We start from the raw sequence: 23,135 nt of genomic DNA, 5'->3' as shown, positions 1-23,135 counted from the left end.
CCTACTATTTTGCCTCATGTTTATCGGATGCATCATAACAACTGAATGGAGAGATCATATCCAACCTCAAGATTCGCTTTCTCTGGTTAGTATTAAGGACTCTGCAGGTTGCACAGACCCTCTTTGCTTTTCTCCATGATGGGGTTGCATCCACCCCTGAAACAAAGAACATATGGAACTAAATTAAGAATAATGGTAAAGCTCAACTTCTGGAGTATGGGAACAGCATATATACAATAGATCTAACCAAGCTCTAACTGAACCGGTCCACCAATTCCTGTATCGACTGATTCATCTCATGCTCCGTCTCCCATCCCAACATATGCCCGGCTCCTTCAAAAACCTTCCATGTAATCCCCTCACCAATCTCCTCTTTCAAAAGCTCCCCATGACGAAACGTAAGCATTCGATCCTCCGTCCCATGCAAAACAAGAATCCGCTCCCTGCCCACTGCATCCCCCAGCGCCCTCAACTGCTCCGCAGACTTATGGTGAAAGTAACAAGCAGTCACCTGCAACAAGAACCCCTTGGGCGTATACGACTCCGTATCCGCCTTCTTCCTCAAATGCCCCGCCGCAAAGCGATCCCTCTTCGTCGGGAAATTCAACGCAGGATCCTCATTCTCCGTATCCGGCTGCGCCAGAAACTCACTCGCAAATAGCGTCGCCGCGATGCGGTCAATCTCCACGTCCACATGTCGCGGGATGAACATGCTCGCGCGCTGCTGCAGGTTCTCGAAGAAGGGCGTTGTGCGGACGAGTCGCGGAGCCGTACAGCAGAGCGTCAGGCTGGCGAGCCGGTCCGGGATAAGCATCGCGACTTCCTGCGCGATCATGCCGCCCATACTGGCGCCGATGACGTGGATGGCGCGTGTCGCGGGAGCTTTCATGTCGATCCAGCCCAGCGAGCTGACGAGATCCACGACATCGCGGGCCATCTCGCTTGTGGAGTAGAAGCAGGTGGGTTTGTCGGAGCGGCCTACGCCGCGATTATCGAAGACAAGACAGGAGTATTTCGAGCCGTTGAGGTGGCCGAAGTACTTGGTTTGGCGCTTCCAGTCTTTCAGTGCGGCATTTAGGCCCATGATCCACTGGGTGGCATTAGCATCGTACTTCTCCTAAGAATAACTTGCAGCGGGATTACTGCATGCGCGAAAGCGATGGAATACTGACAACTAGCTTCACGGGCCCCGTGCCATGGATCTCGTAGTTGAGGTTGATCGGACCACCGCGCCTGTTCTGAGCCACCAGGGCCCGTCCCGAGGTTGTGGGAGGGAGTTTCCACTCTACAGTGTCATATGCTGGATGAGCAATGATCTCTTGAGCTGTTAGAGGCGCCATTTTAGGTTGCTGTCCAGGCCTCCAGGGTTAACTAAGTTTACATGTTATAAGATGCAGCCGACGTTCCCGAAGTCCGGCCGCAGTCGTTCTTGGGTCTTGTTCCTTGTTTCTCTCTTGGCGCCCGATCCCGAGGCACGGTCACTAGCAACTGTGGGTCACGCGACCTTGTGATGCGCGATAGACAATGACCTCATATGAATTCGTGGAGAAAAGTGAACAGGAAAGATTTCTCCTGGAATAGAAGATTTCTTTATTTAGATAGTTTTGAGATGTTGTGAGCATCTGCCGCAATTGTACCTCCAGATCTACCTCGTACAGCACAACTCATGCCGAGTTCAGGTAAAACAACACATTCATCTCAAGTGAACAGCTTCCATAACCTGTTTTGCCTTTTGAACTCTTTCCCGAGTCTGCGGACTCATCGAAGCATTATCTAAGACGCTGCTGAACCTCTCCTTACACCTCTGCCAACTTTCCATACTTATCCCTTCGTCTTCCTGGGCCACAAGTCTCTGTCCGCACTGTATGACCCATTCCGCTGCAACAACCATCCTAGATTCCAGAATAGATCTGGGGCCATCATCGACGAGTCCGAGCTCCAAATCTTCTTCTAACATTCCTTCGATCGAATATTTCGCGAAGAGAATCAAATTAGCAGAGTCATCTCTAGTCAAGCGAGCAGCATAAGCATTTAAGCTCTGCCAATGTTCACGCTCCTCCTTGTCATTCAGAGATACCATACCTATCAATCTGTCAATAGGAAGATCATGATGCCAGCGGCTCGCACGAATCTATACTTACAATCATACATCTCCCTGAATGTCGGACCTAGCAACGGTAAATCTCCCCACAAGTCAAAGGTATGGCCCCATGTCGCCAGGTAGACAGTTTCGGTCTGGGAAGATAGACCTCTCAGGGCTCTGATCAGCTCTGCGAGTCTGTCCTGTTCAGGAGCAGTGTAGGGTATCTGCTGGGCCACATTATGAACCACGCCCCAGAAGTGCCAGAGAAAACTTCCTGGGTCCTCGCGGGGCTCGTCTGCAGGTTGATCCTCATCAGGACGGTTCGCAGGGAACAGTCGATCTAGTGCTTGAACTGCGGCTGCAGGGGAGGCGGCGGGGTCTTGTAGGTAGTCCCGCAGGATCTTGAAGATTTTTACCTCGATGAACCATGGATCGTCGTCTTTTAATTCGAGATGAAGAGAAGACATAATGAGATGGTGACTGCCTCTACTTTGGAGTTCAAGATGGTGAGATGGTGGTTTTAGCTGGTGTGATAAAGGAGAAAGCGGGGAACAACAAGACAGGGTGGGATATAGATTGTTTGATATGAACCACAACAAGAAGACAAGGGAAGCAGAATCAACAGAAAAAGAAAATCAAAGTAGAGATGAGTAAAGATGTATTCTTGATTCAGTGCTTTGGAGGCGCAATTGTTCTGACGCTGTCCACTTGGAAATCTGACATCAGGTCGTGTTTCAAATGGCATGTGTACTTGGGGCCAAAAAATGAAATCAGGCAACAGCGAGGCGATTTCCAACTAGTTGTGTCCCTTTGAAAATGCTCACTGTCTCACCTGCAAGGGTCAGGTAGTACGCTTTTCAGCTCTACATGTTGCAATCCCGGGTCTAGTCTTCAGTGCTGACATGCATGAAGCTTAGGTCAAAGATCCACTCCATCAGCTTACGGTCATCCCTTCTCTCTCCATTAGGAAACTGCCCACAAGGTCCCATGTCTCTAAGTTTACAATGTTACATTGACTCCAAAAGCTCGCACTCCACTTGTCAGTCCACGGCACGATCTATCCTGTAAGGGGCGTCTTCTGGCCCCAAAAATTACCTCTACAGACAGGGTTGCTCACCCAACATCATCTGAGATGTGCAGAGGACAAAAGACGCATCTTCGCGATAATCCTATGTCCTGGGCGAGCAATGTCAGCTATAAAAGCTGTTGAATTCTCTCGCTTGTCGCAACCGAATTGGAAGACATCGTCACAATTGTCCTGACTACGTCCAAGATGGTCGCAATCAAAAACCTTTTCCTGCTGGCTGCCACAGCCGTGTCTGTTCTAGCTGCTCCCTCGCCCCTCGACGCTCGTGCGGTAAGAGTCGCATCAAGAGGCCTTCAAGAGGATAACTGACATGACCCCATAGACCTGGACATGCATCAACCAACAGCTGAATACCAAGACAAACAAATGGGAAGACAAGCGGCTTCTATACAATCAAGCCAAAGCCGAGAGCAACTCCCACCACGCACCTCTCTCCGACGGCAAGACCGGTAGCAGCTACCCGCACTGGTTTACTAACGGCTACGACGGGAATGGCAAGCTCATCAAGGGTCGCACGCCCATTAAATTCGGAAAGGCCGACTGTGACCGTCCCCCGAAGCACAGCCAGAACGGCATGGGCAAGGATGACCACTACCTGCTGGAGTTCCCGACTTTTCCAGATGGCCACGACTATAAGTTTGACTCGAAGAAACCCAAGGAAGACCCAGGCCCAGCGAGGGTCATCTATACTTATCCCAACAAGGTGTTTTGCGGCATTGTGGCCCATCAGCGGGGGAATCAGGGAGACTTGAAACTGTGTTCTCATTAGTTATGTAGGTATTATGCCTTGGAAGGTCAATATTGCGTTGCCGCCACTACTTTCTTCGACCACAATATGCGCCTTATTTACTGTTCGGGTAGACTTGGGCTCCAGTGATATCTGGAGAATTATGCTTGTTTATCATTATTGGAGATGCAAATTGCCGCAGACATTTCGCTCAGTCACTGCTAGATATCTGGATAGACGTTTAGAGACCTTCTAGTATCAGCTCGTGTGAAGGTAACGTTGCCTTCACATTTGCAACCGAGATCAGAAGCTTCTAGCAATTAGTAGACAGGACAGTCGAGCTCTTCTGTAAATGACCTGAATCCCAGCTAAAGCCATTGCACCATGACTGGTCTCACAGGTTAACTTGGCTTACTACAAGTTTCATGCAACCCCGTGATTGACGGCATAGTCTGAGAGAGTGAAACTCTTGTCTAGCATGTATGTGGCATCCGACATGTGTAAATAGAGATTAAGGGGAGGGCTGCATGTGAGTATTTGCTTGGAGATCATTGGACATTTTGCCATAGGCACTTACGTTGATCTCGAGTCGGAGCAGCTGAGACACTCCTGAAAGTGGGCGAGCGTCTATCCGGGGGTCTTGGGTGAAGACGTGACCACGGGTCAGTGAATATACTCACTAGGGCCATGACCGACTCGAGCATTCGGCTGAATGGAGAGCATTCCCTCAATCTTCTCAACCTCCTTTGACACTTTACCCTCTTGATCAGCATGCTGGATGAGTGCAGATAAGCCAACGGGTTGAAATAAGAAGGTGACAAGGGACTGAATTGATCCCTCAACTGGCCCACGCGGTCATTGCTGCTTGCTTATTGGCTCGAGCTTAATGGTCCAATATGCACAAGCGAGCCAATCAGCATAGCGATCTGCACGTGGACGGGCTCCATTCCTCTTTTGTAGCCCATGCGAGTTACCAAAAGGGTAAAGTCTGTTCTGTGTGCCTCAGGCGTTGCTTTTGGCTGCCATTCTACTTCGTATGCGACGATTGCGCTTCATCTCCTCCACTTAGACACTACTGCACGGTGTCGAGTTCACTGTTGCTTGCCCAAATTTCTTCACAGCGCCTAGGAAATGATGACCTCCCTTTCGGGAGTGTACTCCGAATGGTCATGGGATGCTTTTTCAAGAACTTTTCATGGCTTTTATCTGACTCACACAGAGCGTGCTATGCTGGACAGACGGGTGGAAATTGACCTCTTCCGGACACCGCCATTTTATTGGCCTTCAAAGCTTAAGAGAGTCCACTGCTGATCCGAGCGTTGCTAGCATGGAAAGAGCCCGATCTTCATCACCCAGAGCACTGCTAAGGGCGCTTTTTTCTTGCTAGCCTCCGACTCTGAAGCCGTTTTTGAGTCCTTGTCGCTCACGCTTAACACCTCATTCCTTTTTGGTCAGGCACGTGGAAGGGGTTGGACCTGCTGACTCAAGTGAGAGAGCCTGATACGGTGTTTCTGCTAATTTGCCTGAAAATCACAGCCCACCGAACGCTTGCAGGTGCTTTAGGGTCCATATCAGATTCGAATGATTACCACGGCTAACGAACCTTGTCTCTATTGCTGATCATTATATACAGTCTTCTAGAGCTGAACCGTCGAATGATAGGGCCATGATGCTTATTCTGATGCTGTTAATGGTCCATTCGTCAGGCCCTTATACTCAATATACTCCAGCGCTTCCAGCGGACCGCTACCTAGTGTGTCCCTGTGGAGGTCATGAGGAATAGGGCCATTTTGTCCAGGACCCCTTTTTCTTAGCTTCTTGACGGTTATATACCATGGCCTCTGGTAGAGAACTGATTAGTTTCCCCCCTCTGCGGGGTGAAGGATTCTGCGGCAGGTATTTGCTAACCAGGCTTATCACAAAATGGTCTTTCAGTGGGCATCACGCTGCTTGCCTGGCTTCAGTATCATTGCGTTGATTGTCCTTCTTCGGTTGACCTCCAGTGATGCAGTCGCCTTGTGGAAATGGAAGGGCCCGTTGCCATCGTCGCCAAAAGATGCGCCGGGCAGTCAGCCGCACCATCTCAACCTGGCCCAGCAGTTGTTTGTCATATACACCGTCCTTGTCCATGTCAGCATGTTCGCTTTTACCACGCGTCTGGCGTGGGCCCTTTTCAGTGTCACACGGAAGACAAAGGAGGCCCTGCAGCGGCGAAACGTCGCGCAACCTCGCATTTCTGTGGACAAAGATAAGTGGCTTTCGGACACTTCGATACTCACGGACACGGATTCGGATGTATCTGATCCACTGCTGAGCGATATGGCTCACTGTTGTGATGGTCTGGAGGTCATTCATGCGATAATTGTTCCGAACTACTGTGAGGACCTACATACATTGCGGACTACCCTGGATGTTCTGGCGAGCCACCCACGGGCACGGACACAGTATGAGGTGGGTGTTGAATGAGACTATTCGTGCTTCCTGCAACTAATATCGGACTTTTGCAAATCAGATATACCTCGCAATGGAACAGAAAGAAGCTGGGGTCGCCGAAAAAGCGGCCAAGCTGGCATCAGCATTCGAACTGTCCTTCCGCCATATCCACGCTACCTTCCACCCTGCGAATTTACCTGGGGAAATAGCAGGGAAGAGCTCAAATGTGGCATTTGCGGCCCGACACATTATGGAAGTGCATAGGGCAGAGCTGGACTCGGGACATTGTGATGTGATTGTTACTGTTATGGATGGTAGGTGTTGTCCCTTTGTCTGATCAATCTATAGTACTAATCGGGTTATAGCCGATACCCATTTCTGGCAGGACTACTTTACAGAGATCCGGCGCCTTCATTATGCGCACTTCTCGGAGGTAGATCGGACTCTATATTGCTGCCCTATCATTTTCGACCGCAATTCGCATGAGACCCCAGTTCTGGTCCGTTGTGCAGACCTACTTTGGGGATTCGCCGGTTTGTCCACCATGTACCCTGGGACGTGCGTTTCAATCCCGACATCGGTCTACTCTTTGCCACTGTCTCTGGCTGAGAGGATTGGCGGCTGGGACAGTGATTCTACTGCAATCGGAGAGGACATGCACATGATGCTCAAGTGCTATTTTGAGACTGCGGGCAACGTCATCACTCGCCCGGTCTACGTTCCCGCAAGCCAGTGCAACGTCTCGAGTGATACCGGACGAGGCTGGCGACGGTTGTTGGATACCTGCCGCGCCCGTTATCGACAGGCATTGAGGCATATGTGGGGTGCACTTGACTCGGGCTTTGCCGTACGGCGTACCATCAGTTACATTCGCTCTCATTGCCGCTGCCTGTTCTTTCGACCGAGGCACCTTGCCCTGGTACATTTGCTCTGGGAAGCTCACTTTCTTCCTTGCCATCTGATCATACTCATGCTATTCTCTACCATCTATACTCTGTTGACGCCTCCAGCTTCACTTCATCCAACCATGGCATGGGCGTTCGACCTTACCAACCTGCTACGCGCATCGTCATATATCGGAATGAATATGTGCATTTTTCTGTACGAGCCATGGCATGCACTCTGTGTGCGCACGCGGAAAACAGATATGCAACAAGCAAACGTGGCGGATGCAGGGTTTTCAGAACGGATCTGGTGGAGCCCTGCGCAGCTAGTGGAGCGCATCTGCTTCCCTATTGCAGGAACCGTCTTTGGTGGTATTCCAACGGTCCATGCAGTCTTTTCGCATTTCTGGACCGATAAGTTGGTATATCGGGTGAGCAAGAAGCCGACTTTTTCGGTGGCTGGAGCGATGGCCTAGTTACGACATATTGCTTGGAGAACAACCGCGTAAGCGGACACTAATACGTATGACTTATGAAACTAGATAGACCAGATAATATTAATGATAATGGAGATGTCTTTTTTCCAGGTCAACCAGTCATTCGAAGCTTACTGTCGGGCGCCAGTCAAGTCACTGTGTGAATGATGGTCAGGCAGAGGGCTGCTTCTACTCTCAGTATGTGTCACATAGAATAACCAGCAGGACGATCAGCATAGCCATCTAGGCGAGATTGTTTGTTGGATTGTCTGTTGCAATAACTACGAAGGTGACTGTTGGATGGTGGTTGATGTTTGAGTACTCCGTAGGGCAGAGGTACACCGAAGCGGGGTATGGAGATGCTCAACCCCACAACTTACCCCAACGGCCGGATTCTCCAACTTCCCTTAAAGATAAGTCCATCGAGTGTACATCCCCTGATTCATATCGTCGAACGATTCTCTGAATTGTACACAGGGCTCCCTATCCACGTCTGAAATGGCACCAATCCGTCGAGTCGCGGTGATCCAATGGCACATCAAGGCAAGTTACGTCACTACCATGCGCACCACGGTGACTGCTATCTGGAGCATCCCGCAGATTTTATCCGCTCCGTGGCCTCCTTAAGCTGGATCTAACGCCTGGATTCATCAGGACCTCGCGATCGAAGAGAACCACGCCAGAGCATGCAATTACATTCGAGATGCGGCCGCCCAAGGCGCCGAGCTAGCCGTCCTACCAGAGTAAGTCATTGGTCCGGGGAATCGAGATCATCTTCGATATTTGTTGAAACAGTAACTCATTCTGACTAGATATCATCTAAACGGCTGGGCTCCGGATGACCCCCTCTGGGCCGAGCAGGCAGGCGAATATAAGAAGTACCTAACCGCCTACCAAGCCCTCGCAAAGGAGCTCCATATCTGCCTCGTGCCGGGAAGCATCGTCGAAAGACACGAGACCGAAGCCGAGGGGAAAGGAGGATTCAGCCTCTACAACACCGCATACTTCATCTCCAACGACGGCAGCATCCTCGGCTCCTACCGGAAGAAGAACATCTGGCATCCCGAGCGTCCTCACCTCACCTCATCCGGCGAAGCGCCGCATGAGGTATTCGACACGCCAATCGGGAAAGTGGGGCTGCTGATATGCTGGGATCTGGCGTTCCCGGAGGCATTCCGAGAACTGATTGCGAACGGGGCGGAAGTGGTGATTATTCCTACGTTTTGTAAGTGGCCTGTCTCTCTTTGTGTTTGGTGAATTGGCGATTGACCAGACCACCAAGGGACTCGCCACGATGCGTCGCCCGAGGCACTATCATACAACCCCGACTCGGAAGCGCTCTTCCTTGAGTCGACGCTGACGTCTCGCTGCTTCGAAAATACCTGCGCAATTGTCTTCGTCAATGCTGCGGGTGCCGACGAGAAGTTCCTCGGTATGTCCCGCGTCACGCTCCCCATTGTCGGGCCGGTGGGTAAGATGGGAAGCGAGGAAGGCGTGCTGGTGGTGGATATGGATATGGGGCTGTTGAAGATTGCCGAGGAGAATTATCGGGTCCGCGAGGACATGGCCAAGGAAGGCTGGCATTATGTCTACCGCCATAGTACTACAAGATAGTGGAAGTGCCTGCATGTTCATAAGTTTCTCATTGCCGGCGCTACAGGCCACGATCAACTAGCTTCAAAAGGCCGTTATCATCATTCTGCATTCCACCACCAAGCTTCAGCCCCGCAAATGGTATCACCGAAAGCCGATACGATGCCAACCATGCTCCTATTCGCTCCATTCATTTCAGTCCAGTCAGTCCGGGATCTGCTCCTCAACCGCTCAAAACAAACCGCTCTGAGCGATCAACGAAGCAAACTCCTGGTCCCTAATCACCTACCCAAAATATCAACATCGCCCCCAAGATCATTACCAACACTAACAGAATAACATCAATAGCTTACAATATACAACGGCTCAATCACCCCCCAAGGAGGACAAAGACAATGAGGACACTCCGCCCGGGTCCGAGTCGAACCAAGTGACCCAGCCAAGTGACAGTCCTTGTCATCGCAGCGCTCCTTCGCCCCAGTCGGGTCATTGATGATCTCCAGGCAGGCGAGGTAGACTTTGACTTCGACGACGTGCTTGGGGAAGGCAACGCAGCCGGTGGGTTTGTGGTAGACGGGGAGGTATTCGCACATTTGGCTGAGTCCGTGTTCTGGTGGGTATATATTTGCTTTAGCTGCTCGCTCCAAATCGGAGTAAGGATTGTTCTTACCGTAAAAGGAAGACAGAGTTTCAGACTTAAGACTGTATGTGTGAGAGAGATTACGCTGGTCTTTTGGGTCTTGTTAGTTGTATGCTACGCAGACACCGGCAGCAGCGAAATCGGAATAGACATACCTTGCTATCACCGCGGAGACGAGGCAAATGATACAGCGCAAAGATGACTCAGTCCGTTACCAGCTCAGAAAAGCAATCAGACGGTAAAAGCTCCAGTAGGAAGACAGGAGAATAGAAGATAATCTCCTCGATGGCGGATAGACAAGAGCAGAGAAGCGAAGGAGACAAGATGAGGAACCGAGAGTGAGAGAATAAGAAGACATCTGAGCTACCCCACCATTCACTACATGTTTCACCTCATTAAACGGTATCAAACTCAATCTCTTACTTCTCTCGTCTCCTCTTACAGATCTAAGTACAAGATGCCCGCGTTGACGTTGAATCCGAACCCGATATACTTCCTAATCAGTATACTTCTGCAGTTCACGATGCTGAACGCTTATTGGCTAATGATATAACGCTAACTGGGCGCTATATAGCACGTGCTGCACCTTAAACAGATGGCGCTAAACTGTTTTAGTGAGGATGACGTGTGTTATTTATTCTGTAACAGTTTGGTAATCTTTCAGCCACATTACCCCTCAGGTACACTTGGTGAATACGCAATAGCTGCGCCACCTGGGCGGATAATAGGTGAATAAAGTAGTCAAAGTCAGAAAATGATAGAATCAAGCGATAGCATTTATTCAGTGATATGTACAGGTTAAGGAAAGGATATCATGCTGAACTCATAAACGTCTCTCTTAATTCTAATAAAGCAAGAAGGAAAAAGGAATCATCCAGAGCAATCATTAGGCAATACAAATTCGTGGTATAGAATCTCTTGACAACCGGACATCTGGAAAGACATTCATCTCTAGAGCCCTTGAAAAGCCCTCGCAAAGAATATAACGTAGGATATAACTCCTCAAAGCCGCCACAAGAATCCGCTCCAAAAAGGTCCAGGAAGATCCAGTAGGGATGGTAAGTGAATCAACGAGAGTAATGGGGCCGGCAAGCGAGGATGTCGTTAGACAATCACTGAACTTGGCTGACGATCTCGCTGGCGCGGCTCAGGCTCTCCACCATCTGCTGGCACTCCTTCCGTCGGCGAATGGTGTAGTCGCTCTCCTTGAGCAATTCGTCCAGCTCGTTATTGCGGTACATCTGCTCCAGCAGTTCACGTTGCATCTCATCCTTGGTGAACCTGAAACCAAAAATTAGCGCAAAGATTAGCCGAAGGTGTCGATGCCACTTACTGAACGAGGGTGTACATGATGGCCTTGGGGACCATGTCGATCATGGTGCGCTTGACGATGTTGAAGTAGGAAGTGATAAGAAGCTCTATCCGCGTATTAGTTTCTGCTGTCATAGCAGGTTTTACCTAAAACTTACTGATCACCTCGACCTCTGTAGCCTCACGCTCAGAAAGAGTGGCAGATGCCTTGAGGGTGGGTGGAGGAGGCTCCATGGCAGCCATCTTCTTCTTGTTCTTTGATGCCCAGAAACTGCCGAAGAATCCAGACCCACTGTTCTCTGTGGTGGCTACGGCGTCGACCGACGGGCTGTTTGCACGAGGAGGCAGAGGCTTGCCCGTCTTCGGGTCTACCTGCGTAGGCTTGCTCGCTTGCTGGCGTTCATTGACAATTGCCATAGCCTGCATTCTGTCAGGATCGCTTACAAAAGAAATTGGAACCAAAGGTCACTTACACGATGCCCGTTGAGGAAATCGGGGTGTCCAGTGTTGATGTAGCAGGCCTCCATCGAGATCAAATCGTGGACAAGCTTGTTTGTCGGCTCCATGCACTTCTTGAAAAAGCTGATGACAACAGCATGGAACTTCTCCTTGAGCATGGGGTATCTCCGGAAGAGCTGCTTGTTCAGAAGCTGACCCAGAATGCGCACAAGTTCGTCGTATACCAGCGAGATACACTTCAAACTGGGGTCCTCCAATCTCTTGATCTGCTGCTTGACGATCAACTCGAAGGCGGTCGTTCCGACGAAAAGCGCAGGAGACGAGCCAGAAGAGTTGTAAAGGATTGTTCGAATGTCAATATCCTTCACCTGGTCGAATGGATCCACAGCCTTGATACCGTTCGAGTACAGTTCGTGGAACACAAAGCTAATACGGGCACCACCAGAAAGCTCCACGCTAGACAGCTCCTGGTTGTTTCCCTCCAGAACCGTGCGATACTCATTGCTGAATTCCGTAATGATGTTAAGGATAATATTGGCACTGTTTCCGAGCATCGAGTCGCCAAGCTGGGACAGCTCGGCCGTGTACTTCTGGAGAGAGGAGGAAATTCTGGCTTTGATATCGGGCAAAGTCTGCTTGATGTGCATCATAAGGATCTAGAGAACGGAGGGTCAGCTAAAGTTCCACCGATGATATGATTCAGCCAATAAAACATACCAAGTTCAGCTTCCTGGCAAGATACGGTGTTCCGCAGTACGAAGCCTTGTTCCGATAAGCCTTGTGGCTCTCGAAGAAGTTCTTCTCGTGCTCTAGTGCGTATGAGATGGGACGCTTGTTCTCAATATCACGCTGGCCACGGTTGACCACAGGGACATAACCCAGCCGCAAAGGGATAATCCTGCCCGCAAGAATATCCACCACATCTGTACCCTCGTCCATCAGATCGACCTTGGTTAGCACACCGATAGTGCGCTGACCCTCGGGGTCCACCTCGCGCGCCAGCTTCAATCCGTCCGAGTTGGCAAGATCCTGGTTGGCAGAGGTAACGGCCAGGATGATCGCGTTGGGCTTGCTGATGTACTTGAGAACCATATCCCTAATCTGCCGTTCAATATCCTTGGGCTGGTCGCCGACTGGGACCTTGGTGAGACCGGGCAAATCGACCAGTGTGAGAGTCAGGACATTGGGCGAGTAAATTCGCAAGTTGATGGGCGCTGGAGAGATACCAGCATTGCGACCGACTTTCTGTTCAGTTTCCCGCACAATCTCCTCGCGAATCTTGTTGAAGTCATAAAACTTCTGTCCGGGGATGTGGAGGAACTCGCCGTATTCGTCGACATTCGCCTCGCTGTCTGTAGTTTCTAGCTTTTCCTCCTTGACTCCGTTCGTTACCGAGTTTCTTGAAGGTCTGTTGATGAGCTGTAGGATGAGGGGTCTCCGAGTCACGATTCCCGATCCACGAGGGAGGCTGGAGCAGCGGGCAACCTTAATTAGCGACGACTCCCAGCATTGAACACAGGCGCAGGAACAGTTAACTTACAAGTCCCTTCCAACGATATTCTCGAGAACTGAACTCTTGCCACTGGATTGCGAGCCTACCACTACGATCTGTGGCAGATCAATGGGGTTGTGAACCTAACCAGACAAGCGGTGTCAGTATCGGATAGAGGGGCTCGCAGGATCAAAGCAGACAGATCTCCAAACAGTGGATGAGACACTTACACCGACTGTCGAAAAAACATCTTGAAGTTTGTTCACCAGTGAAATCAAGCCGGGATCATTAACGTTTATACTGCCAAAATTCATACAAGTTAGCTAACGTTTTCGGAGCTTGGCCTCGGGGGGAACAGGGGCATGCGCACGAGGTTGTTGTCGGGCTTGCCATGGTTGGCAACTGTGTAGAGAAAGCGATCGCACAGATCTATTTCTGCAGTAGAACAGAAGATTTCGATTCAAGAAGAATGAGACTCGAGTGTATGGCCTTTGCTTGGAGGAAGTGGTGATTGTGTGGGTAGGAAGAGCGGGAAGAGTTGGGATTGCGGCCAAGTGTAGAGTTTCGGTTGTGGTCCAGATCAATATAGAAATAGATGGGCAACGGAGGAATGATAGCATCAACTTATGGACACTGCACCGGCCACGACACTTCTTGTATCTATCCTAGGAATAAAGGTCTTCAGTACTAGTTATTATGAAATACATGGAGAACGATCTTTCCACAGAAGTCCAAACTAACGTTGTCGCTCACGAGAGCCATCGCTGCACCCGTCATGTGGCTGTGGCCACAGGAGACCGCTTTAACAGTGGTGCCTAACATCAGCCACCGACATTGCGATCAACAGGCATCAAGTTCTGTACGCATCATGAGGTAGTTTACGATATGGCAGACTCTTATGTCCCATTTCTACCACTTCTTTTGCTCTAGTAATTGGCACGAGAGATAGATAAACTTGGTGCCATTTATGTGCACATGGATATAGCCCTTAATCAGAAATCAAGTGTATAAAAAGTCACAAAGGGCTCGACAGTGGGCACTAGCTTGCGGAACAAGAAAAGTCAACTCAAATAAATACAAAGACACAAAACTTGCTACATATAGGCTTCTAATAAACATAAAGGTAAGTATCGCCTCTCCGGACATTCGTCTCCTTACTCGTCCGACACCGAAGCGAATCTCTCCAGCATGGTCTGAAGGATCTTCTCATACTGTGTAGATTTGTCAGTGACGAGAGACTACCGATTTTGATGGGAAAAATTGAACTGACCTTCTCTGTAACCGCTGCCTGGTTCTCTGGAATTTCAAACTTCATGCTACGCAAAGAGGTCTGAATGTCAGCTGTGGCGTCACGGACCTTGCTCCAGCTCTGCCCCTGAGCAATGGCCTTCTGGGCTTCATCATGGAAGCCCATGAAAGCCTTCATCATATACTCGGTCTTCCACAGAGGACAGAACTGATCATAGTCACTGTAACCGTTCTGCTGCAGGAAGTCATCCTTTACCATGGCTGCGACGTCCAGGGTGATCTTGTCCGAGTCACCGAGGGCCGCCTTACCGACCAACTGTACAACCTGGTCTAGATCCTCGGACTTGGACAACAGTTCACGGATCTGGTCTCGTAGACGTGGGAATTCGGGATGATGCTTTTCGTAGAACTTGTCCAGAATGGCCGTGTACTTGCTGTATGAAATCGATGTATTGATCGAGGGGAAGTGTTTCCGCTGAGCAAGTTTCTTGTCGAGACCCCAGAATACCTGCACGATACCCAGCGTGCTACTGGTGACGGGGTCGGAGAAATCACCACCGGGAGGGCTGACGGCACCGACGATACTGACACTGCCATTTCTCTCGGGGCTTCCTAGAGCGATACTCTTGCCAGCACGTTCATAGAAGGAGGCGAGCTTGGCACCTAGGTAGGCGGGGAAACCCTGGTCCGCAGGCATCTCTCCCAGACGACCAGAAAGTTCACGCAAAGCCTCGGCCCAGCGAGAGGAAGAGTCCGCCATCATAGCCACGTTCTTTCCCTGGTCACGGAAGTATTCGGCAATCGTGATACCGGTGTAGATGGAAGCTTCACGGGCGGCGACAGGCATGTTCGATGTGTTGGCGATCAGGCATGTACGCTTCATGATGGGCTCTTTGCGACCTTCGACATCGATGGACAGCTAAGTAAAGAGTTTCGTCAGCGTGCGATCATCTGAGCAGAGGTCTAAGGTCCCGTACCTCTGGGAAATCCATCAGAACTTCCGCCATCTCGTTACCCCGCTCACCACAACCGACGTAAACGATGATATCACTGTTGGAAAATTTGGAGACACTCTGAGAAATGACAGTCTTTCCGCAACCGAAAGCTCCCGGGATACAAACAGTACCTCCTTGTACACTGGGGAACAAAGAGTCCAGCACTCTCTGGCCGACGATGAAGGGCGCATCGGACGGCAGCTTCTCATTGACCGGTCTGGGCACACGAACAGGCCAAGAGTGCATCATACCATGTTCCGACTTCTGTCCGTTGAATTCGATCTCCAGGAGCTTCTCTTCAACGGTATATTGGCCAGCAGGAGCTATCCGGGTGATGGTACCTCTAGCGCGAGGAGGAAGGAGGATCTTGTGGTCGTTGAACAAGCTGTTTTCAAAGACGGTACCCCAAATGTCACCACCGGTGATGTGGTCGCCGACCTTGAACTTGCCGGGTTTAAAGTCCCACTTCTTTTTGCGATCCAAAGCATTCACTGCAATACCACGGGGAATGTAGATGCCCTTCGAATGAGCAGCGATCTCCTTCAGGGGTCGCTGAATACCATCATAGATTGTTTCCAACAGACCGGGACCAAGCTCGACCGAGAGAGGCTTGCCCGTACGCATAACAGGATCACCAACCGTTAAACCAGCTAGATAGTGAAAGAGGAAAACGTTAGCATCATAGTTGCCAGTAACAGTTCGTCATAGTGTAGATGCGGAGCTGTACCTGTCTCCTCGTATACCTGAATGGTAGCCTTATCTCCATCGAGTCGAATGACCTCACCAACCAACTGATCGTGTCCGACTCTGCACTGAAGTAGCAAGAAGCATTTCAGTCAGCTAAACTAACCTCGACAATATCCTGAAGTGAAGCGTCAATAATGACCTACCAGCTCATACATGGCACAGCCGATCATGTGCTCGGCCACCACGACGGGGCCAGATATGGAGAAAATAATGCCATGCTGGTCCTCACCAGTCTTGTCCTTACCAGAAGGAGCCATTATTCGTACAACTGGTGTGTGTATGGATGAAGAGGACGGGGATGAGGGGAGCTCGATGTTGCTATTGCTGCTACTGGAGCTAGAGGTCGTTGAAGTGGGCGAAACGGGAAGCGGTGGCAGTTCGTCTGGTGCGGGCGGTGATGACGGCTTGGATTCGGACAGATCAACCACGCCGCGACTGGCAATCAGGTCCAGCAAGGAGGGGCGTGCTTTGAGTCGAGGTCTACCCAAACCCAGCATCAAATTCGTAAGAGGGATTGAGTTTCATACAAGAAGATACATATGTCGCAATGCGCTCAAACTACCACCGGATTTGATGGGATCGTAAGTTTACTCAGCCATCCTACAGAGCGGGCTTGGTCTTGTCTTCGTCCCCGTCTTGTATTGGCACTAAATCAAAACAAGTGCTGATAATCAAGATCTCTGTTACACTATCTAGCATTTGGCCGTTTACTTTCAGATTTTGCTGGTGCACTTCGCGAGTAGAAGGAGCTTTCCTGGGCTTTAACACAAGTATTTAATACAATCTTTAACCTGCAACTAACACCACTTTCAAACAGTGATAAGGCTTAAAATCATCCGAATGAACTTAGGCCAAGAGCACACCATGTGACTGCTGATCCGTCGGTAAGTAGATGGTGAGGGACAGTAAGGTTGAACCTTACAGCAATCGCTCTGAAGAAGTATGATAGATTGGACTGCATCTTCAGAGCCTTGAAAAGATAAGGTGCCTGGGGCAGACACCCAGCTCTGGTCAGGAAACCCACCTTGCCTCCGTAGTCCATCCTTATCATAGAACTAATGGAGTAGGATTCAAGAGCTGTATACTGATCAGATACATAGGATCAACCTAACTCCCCGCACAGAATCCTTACTCTGCTCTACCATTCCTTGCGTCACACATGTCGAACCGCAAAGCCGCCTAGCCGCTAGTGACTTGCCTCATCCATGGGTAGCAGTTTTGGTTTGGGTCGTCGGAAAACATGGCCTTCGGGCTTCAAACTTATGTGAGCAGGTGCATGCCAGCAGCGCTGTATATATGAGAGGGGTGTTTTCAGGTTGTTGCCGGAATGGCTCAGAGGAAACAATTTTACTGAACACCAATACAGCACGCTACGCGATATATCGAGACATAGGGGGAAAGTTTATTCGCTGTGCTACAAGCTATGATTTCATCAAGCCAGGAAGCCCAGAATGTGCGCGAATACTGGGGTTACAAGTTCGAATGGAGCGATCTTCATCGATGTGCGGAACAGCTACGCCCGCTGATGTTCGCTTATGACAGTCTCGCAGATGACTGTCTTCAACGGCTAAATGAAATCTCACTTATACCTCATCGAGACACTACTGAGACTGAAGGATCGACGTCCAAGCCAGCAAAGAGAGACCTATACGTTTTGCTCGAAAAGCATCATGACGATGATCTCAAGATCAAAGAGTTCTGGAATGAGATTAACACCGTTCCTGACTGGGTTGACTGGGAACAGATTCAGAGAGGACAAGAAGTATTCTACCGTTATGGAATGGCAGTGATCAATGTGGTAAGCTTGGGCCATTTTTCTGTAGATTCAACCGGTGGCTAACGTCAACATCATATATAGCTTACTTTTCAGAGTCTATTGGGCGGAATGTCGGACTCCTTATCGGGATACTAGCAATGAAACTGAGCTAACAATCGCCGCAGGGGATCCGGACGCGTCGTCGAAACTTTAGCAAGGACTGGAGGATTCGCCGCAGATGTCGCACGACGCAGGATGCTGGAAACCCTTCAACACGTTCTTCAGGTCGCCGGGTCCGTTGATGCCATGAGACCAGGAGGAGCTGGTCACGCCTCATCGGTTCGAGTGCGGTTGCTTCACGCCGCTGTCCGTTCAAGGATATTGGACCTGGTCAAGAACAAGCCTGAATATTACGATGTCGACAAGTTCGGCATTCCTATTAATGACCTTGACTGCATAGCCACTATCAATACCTTTTCGACAAGCGTAGTCTGGATTGGGTTGCCTCGGCAGGGTATCTTGCTGCGAGAGCGAGAGATTGATGACTATCTTGCCCTGTGGCGGCTGGTGGCGTACTATATGGGCGCGCCGCATGAGTTCCTCGAGACGAGGGCTAAAGCTAAAGCCATGATGGAATCCCTCCTCGCGTCGGAAATAGATCCCACCGAGATGAGTAGGATCCTGGCGCAGAACATTATCCTGAGTCTTGAAAACACACCCCCAACCTACGCATCCAAGGAGTTTATGGAGGCCATGGCTCGGCATCTCAACGGCAAGCAGCTGTCTGACGAGCTCGATCTTCCGCGGCCCACCCTCTATTACCAGGCGCTCGTATATGGATACTGCATTGTCGTGATGTGGTTTGCTTATACTTTCAGATTGCTCCCCTCTATTGACCAAGCAATGATCAAGGTAAGAATGCGTGTCTTGCTTCGGTCACTAACTTCGACTATCTTTGTGCTGATGAATCACAGTTTCGTCGCAAGAGATACTATAATATAATCAATGACAAGGACGAAGGGCTCGGTGGGGAGCCATTCTTCGAATTCAAATACGTACCTTTCTACACTCGTACCACGCGACTGGGGAAGCGCAAACCACCGAAGCGAACCAAGCGTGGGGTAGAGTTTCTGGCGCTCATGGGTCTACTGTTTGCTGTTGTTGCTGCTGGCGCACTGTTGGGCAGCATTTTGCACTTACTGTATAAACTACAACGTGCGTAAGCAAGTCCTCTCAGTGGAGTTAGAGGTCATCAAACTAGGGATAGATAGCAGATCACGTCTCCAGGGAAGCTGAAAGGCAAACCTGCTACGAGTATATTTGCTGCGGAGTTGGTTAGAATTTCCTGTGAGGTCAGGACTGATCATATCCACCGAGTAGATTAGGAAACATGTCTAATTGAAGTCTCCTGAGTGACTAAAAACCTGTCCATGGCAGTGACAGTAAGACCAAGCGGTTTGGTTTTGGAAACGTGTCGCATGAGCTGGAGACCAGATCCACTGTGCCCCTGTGTCTGTTTCGCCACGATGACGACATCCATCACGACCAGTGAGAATTGAATAAGTTTATAAAACCAATGCAGTGGCACATCAACACGCCATTGGGATGAGCCAAAATTGATTTCAGCACTTTATCAATTCCCTGTAGTCCGTCATGCTGGAGGGCCCAATCATCACACCGTTCCTCGGTGCGCTCCAAGCATGTGTCTCGGTCCTCCTTACCATGAGCTATGGAGCCATAGCTGAACGGCTTCAACTGGTGAAGGAGAGCTCGATAAGTGATATGGCTGGTCTGGGCGTGAAGCTCTTTCTTCCGGCTTTAATTGTTGTTCATCTGGGCGAACAACTGCACGCGGACATTGTCCTCAACTATGTTCCTGTCTTAGGTGAGGCATTACCACAACAGTCACCAGTTTCACAGACGATAGTAGCCTGATTGGAGGACTAATTGTTCAATTTACAGTCTGGGCGGCTCTGTACACCTCTGCCTCTATTGGACTTGCTCACGCTGTATCACGAGGCCTGGGACTCCCAGTTTGGGTAACGCCCGCATGCGCATTCAACAACACAACCTCGCTGCCATTGCTCCTCCTGCAATCTCTAGAGAGCGTGGGGAGCTTGAAACTAATCATTCCAGAAGGTGACTCAATGTCAGGCGCAATCGCCCGCGCTCAGAGCTATTTCCTCCTTTGCGCTGTCGTCAGCAAGACCATCGGCTACGCCGTTGGGCCCAAGATGCTCCAGAACGGCAACAACCAGGACGAAGGGAGAGACGCACAAGACACCGACGCTGAAGCAGGACAGAGCGATAACGGCGACGACGCAGACAACGACGAGGAAGCCAGCGAGGAGACCTCGCTTCTGCCGGAGCGCGCGCAGAAGGCCCGGCGCAAGGTCACTGGCAAGTTCAGGCGTGTGGGCCGCTGGGTGTCGGCTTTCTTGCCCGAGCGCGTGAAGCAGGAACTGATGGCGCCGTTTGAGTCGCCATTTGCCGACGTTGCGATCTTATGCACTATCGTCGGTGCTACGCTTGGTCTCGTCCCTCAGCTGCACAGAGCATTCTTCAGTCCCTACGAGGAAGGCGGGATCTTCAACGCCTGGCTTACGTCGAGCGTTAAGAATATCGGCAAGTTGTTCACGACCTTGCAGATTTTTGTTGTGGGAGGAAAACTGGGAGCTAGCTTCCAGAGGATGAAGGCCAGTGGGAATTCCGGGGAGATACCTAAGAAAGCAATCGTGACAATTTTCCTGGTTCGCCTTGTCATTTGGCCTGCGTGAGTGCTTGGTGTCGGGACGCTTGCTGTACCTAGCACTGACCACCAAAATTACAGAATCAGCATCTCCCTCATCTACATGCTAGCCAAACGAACAGGCCTTGTCCGCTATGATCCAATCTTGTGGTTCAGCTTGATGTTGATGCCAGCCGGGCCTCCTGCGCTGGTGATATCAGGCTTCGCGGAACTGGCAAAGATTTCAGAAGCAGAAAAGATGGCTGTCGCAAAGACTCTGACTGTAAGGAACTTCTGTCTCTTGAAGGAGGTTGAGAGAATGCTAACTAGCTAGCAGGTTATGTATATGCTCTCGCCATTTGTATGTTTTACCATTACAGGCGCTTTGATGGCATCCCGAGCAGCCTTGGATGGTAAGAATTAGAATCTACAAGAAGATACAGATGTCTATGAACAGAATTACAGCTCTTATTTTCTACTGTCTGTATATGTACGTTTGGACTAGCTTATAGTAGACTCTACTACTAAACCATACGAGAATTACATTCAGAACAAGATTAAACAATGAAATCACAATGGTATTGACTATGTGATATAAAACAGACTTTCGTCAATCAATCATCGTTACCACCCGTCAATCATTACTCGCACTGATTGCACGTCGTTGCAGTGATTAGAGGGAAAGGCTAAAGGTTTACTTCTATACCCAAGTGCAGGTCAGCCCTCATATCCATCCTTTATCAAGTCATCTCACCAGTTTCCTGAGAGATAGTCCAAGAGATACGTACTCCGCAACCCTTGCAAGCACAGTTGTTGCTGCAGGTGCAGGACTGGGGTCCGTTGCAGGGGCAGTCGCCCGAGCTAGTGCAGGTGCAGGTGTCTCCCATTATGGATAAGATGTTCAAGAAGTAGATATGATCAGAGGAAGTGGAATCCGAGAATCCAGATTGGGAACTTGATGAGTACCGTGTGGGAAGCGACGGAGGGCCACAGCTGGAGAGTTATATACTTGCGGCGGCAATAGCCGAGTTCTAGACCAGCATCATGATGAGGTCAGAAGGCGCATTCCATTGTGGTCTGCCGCTGTGAGCATTCCGGAAATCGAACTATTCAATATGGTCTGATTGGTTACGAAACTGGTGGAATGTGCTTGACCCTGGGTGCAATAATACGAGGTGTTGTCTTGAAACGTATGCCTGATGCTGCTGGTCGTCTGTCTTGGTGAGATATATCTGCCACTTAGCCTCAGCACTTTGACTCGATTTGTTTTCGCCTTCTTCGCCAGTAAGAAGTGGAGGTCGACTAAAGGATATTTGCCAGAGAGAATCCAACAGCAAATGGAGATGTCTGTCTTTCTGTCTCAGGAATAGTACTGCCACCTGGGTATGTTGGAGTGGTACCAGATGGCTTGAGATCCAACGATGAACCCCAACTTCGGAAGAGGAGCGGGAAGTAGGCGGGGTTGCTCATAGTTCATCGATGATTCGTACAATAGTGATTTGATGGCAAGGTGAAAACCCAAAAGGCAAAACAGACTTGGACATTGCCCATTTGTGAAAGAAGTTATCCAGGAACGTTTGAAACAATCATCAGCATCGAATCAAACGGAGAATGACGCGACGTGACCAGCCAACAGCACTGAGTGGGCAGCTGATGCGCTGTGCTGAACGAGCTCCATCACCTTCTCCTCGAATATCCGTAGCTCTACTGTATCCCACCTATGAATGACCAGAGGTGTTATCTTCAACGTGATATCAATGTCGGGATAGTCAGGTGCAGCTTATCAACGGGATCCTGTTCAGATGATCCAGATGCTCCTGTTCAAGCTCCTTTCCGACCGTTGCCATCCCCTGAACTTGCCTTTGTTTGTCCGGTTGGCTAAGAGCAGTCTCTCGCCTTCCGAGGCAGTAGATAGATCAATATTGAGAGATGTCAAAGATTCAAATATATCGGGACTAGAAAGCTAACGTATGACGGTGATGATGCTTCTTTTCCCGCAAACATGCCGGACTGTGACTCCAACAGCAACTTTAAAGGCCATGGGCTCCTTGTCTGTCATGGAATGGAGATCATAACCTCAAGGTCGGAGACGTAATATTCGGAGAAAGCAGTTCATAAGGTAATTTGTAGACATTCACAGTTCTCAGATTTGCGAAAGATGGGCATTACGTTCCCCCAAGACGTAGAGTCACTTGTCCACGCCCCACGACGAACGGGGAGATCAGGCGCTTGCTTCAACTTCAACCTCAACCTTCACTGAATCGCCTTCTTATTCCAACATCACCTCTCGTTGCAACGTATTTCCTCCTTCGCTGTGGTTAATTGTTTTCGTGCATTCGCAGCTTATCAACCGAGCTGCTCGGCTTCGTCCAGCCATTGTCCAGCTCCTTAGTGCCCCCTTCGTCACCGCTCCCGTTGGGCTCCCCCTCCCCCGGACCGCTGTCTCACTCTCAGGCCCCGATAAGACCTCCGCCCA

The 23,135-nt window shown here is 50.0% G+C and overlaps 10 protein-coding genes across 10 annotated transcripts; 5 read left to right on the top strand and 5 right to left on the bottom strand.

The window, feature by feature from the left end:
- Nucleotides 1-253: 253 nt before the first annotated feature.
- On the bottom strand, nt 254-1,340 carry NFIA_039780 (alpha/beta fold hydrolase; the record flags this gene model as incomplete). The annotated part of the gene is made up of 2 exons (XM_001266298.1): nt 254-1,117; nt 1,173-1,340. The coding sequence occupies 2 exons, from the start codon at nt 1,338-1,340 to the stop codon at nt 254-256; spliced, it is 1,032 nt and encodes a 343-aa protein (XP_001266299.1).
- Nucleotides 1,341-1,693: 353 nt separating this feature from the next.
- On the bottom strand, nt 1,694-2,550 carry NFIA_039770 (DUF3632 domain-containing protein; the record flags this gene model as incomplete). Its single annotated transcript, XM_001266297.1, has 2 exons — nt 1,694-2,082; nt 2,142-2,550. The coding sequence occupies 2 exons, from the start codon at nt 2,548-2,550 to the stop codon at nt 1,694-1,696; spliced, it is 798 nt and encodes a 265-aa protein (XP_001266298.1).
- An 806-nt stretch (nt 2,551-3,356) lies between these two features.
- aspf1 (major allergen and cytotoxin AspF1) lies at nt 3,357-3,939 on the top strand (the record flags this gene model as incomplete). The annotated part of the gene is made up of 2 exons (XM_001266296.1): nt 3,357-3,440; nt 3,493-3,939. 2 exons carry the CDS (start codon nt 3,357-3,359, stop codon nt 3,937-3,939), a joined length of 531 nt encoding a protein of 176 aa, XP_001266297.1.
- A 1,881-nt stretch (nt 3,940-5,820) lies between these two features.
- Nucleotides 5,821-7,690, top strand: NFIA_039750 (glycosyltransferase family 2 protein; the record flags this gene model as incomplete). Its single annotated transcript, XM_001266295.1, has 3 exons — nt 5,821-6,348; nt 6,410-6,644; nt 6,696-7,690. 3 exons carry the CDS (start codon nt 5,821-5,823, stop codon nt 7,688-7,690), a joined length of 1,758 nt encoding a protein of 585 aa, XP_001266296.1.
- A 498-nt stretch (nt 7,691-8,188) lies between these two features.
- NFIA_039740 (carbon-nitrogen hydrolase family protein) lies at nt 8,189-9,304 on the top strand (the record flags this gene model as incomplete). Its single annotated transcript, XM_001266294.1, has 4 exons — nt 8,189-8,263; nt 8,345-8,433; nt 8,503-8,915; nt 8,964-9,304. 4 exons carry the CDS (start codon nt 8,189-8,191, stop codon nt 9,302-9,304), a joined length of 918 nt encoding a protein of 305 aa, XP_001266295.1.
- A 210-nt stretch (nt 9,305-9,514) lies between these two features.
- NFIA_039730 (uncharacterized protein) lies at nt 9,515-9,876 on the bottom strand (the record flags this gene model as incomplete). Its single annotated transcript, XM_001266293.1, has 2 exons — nt 9,515-9,568; nt 9,637-9,876. 2 exons carry the CDS (start codon nt 9,874-9,876, stop codon nt 9,515-9,517), a joined length of 294 nt encoding a protein of 97 aa, XP_001266294.1.
- A 1,159-nt stretch (nt 9,877-11,035) lies between these two features.
- Nucleotides 11,036-13,578, bottom strand: NFIA_039720 (dynamin-like GTPase vpsA; the record flags this gene model as incomplete). Its single annotated transcript, XM_001266292.1, has 8 exons — nt 11,036-11,204; nt 11,257-11,341; nt 11,393-11,654; nt 11,708-12,349; nt 12,411-13,161; nt 13,234-13,328; nt 13,416-13,485; nt 13,556-13,578. 8 exons carry the CDS (start codon nt 13,576-13,578, stop codon nt 11,036-11,038), a joined length of 2,097 nt encoding a protein of 698 aa, XP_001266293.1.
- Nucleotides 13,579-14,339: 761 nt separating this feature from the next.
- Nucleotides 14,340-16,672, bottom strand: NFIA_039710 (H(+)-transporting V1 sector ATPase subunit A; the record flags this gene model as incomplete). The annotated part of the gene is made up of 5 exons (XM_001266291.1): nt 14,340-14,396; nt 14,456-15,352; nt 15,411-16,078; nt 16,156-16,240; nt 16,319-16,672. 5 exons carry the CDS (start codon nt 16,670-16,672, stop codon nt 14,340-14,342), a joined length of 2,061 nt encoding a protein of 686 aa, XP_001266292.1.
- A 926-nt stretch (nt 16,673-17,598) lies between these two features.
- NFIA_039700 (oxygenase MpaB family protein) lies at nt 17,599-19,154 on the top strand (the record flags this gene model as incomplete). Its single annotated transcript, XM_001266290.1, has 4 exons — nt 17,599-17,973; nt 18,034-18,062; nt 18,117-18,843; nt 18,906-19,154. 4 exons carry the CDS (start codon nt 17,599-17,601, stop codon nt 19,152-19,154), a joined length of 1,380 nt encoding a protein of 459 aa, XP_001266291.1.
- A 430-nt stretch (nt 19,155-19,584) lies between these two features.
- Nucleotides 19,585-21,083, top strand: NFIA_039690 (Auxin Efflux Carrier superfamily; the record flags this gene model as incomplete). Its single annotated transcript, XM_001266289.1, has 4 exons — nt 19,585-19,816; nt 19,894-20,704; nt 20,762-20,942; nt 20,997-21,083. The coding sequence occupies 4 exons, from the start codon at nt 19,585-19,587 to the stop codon at nt 21,081-21,083; spliced, it is 1,311 nt and encodes a 436-aa protein (XP_001266290.1).
- Nucleotides 21,084-23,135: the final 2,052 nt, after the last annotated feature.

The sequence above is a fragment of the Aspergillus fischeri genome, genomic scaffold, assembly GCF_000149645.3.
Source record: "Aspergillus fischeri NRRL 181 1099437636247 genomic scaffold, whole genome shotgun sequence".
NCBI classification, from domain to species: domain Eukaryota; kingdom Fungi; phylum Ascomycota; class Eurotiomycetes; order Eurotiales; family Aspergillaceae; genus Aspergillus; species Aspergillus fischeri.
The sequence above is the reverse complement of the archived record's forward strand: the minus strand, read 5'-3'. Positions and strand labels throughout refer to the sequence as shown.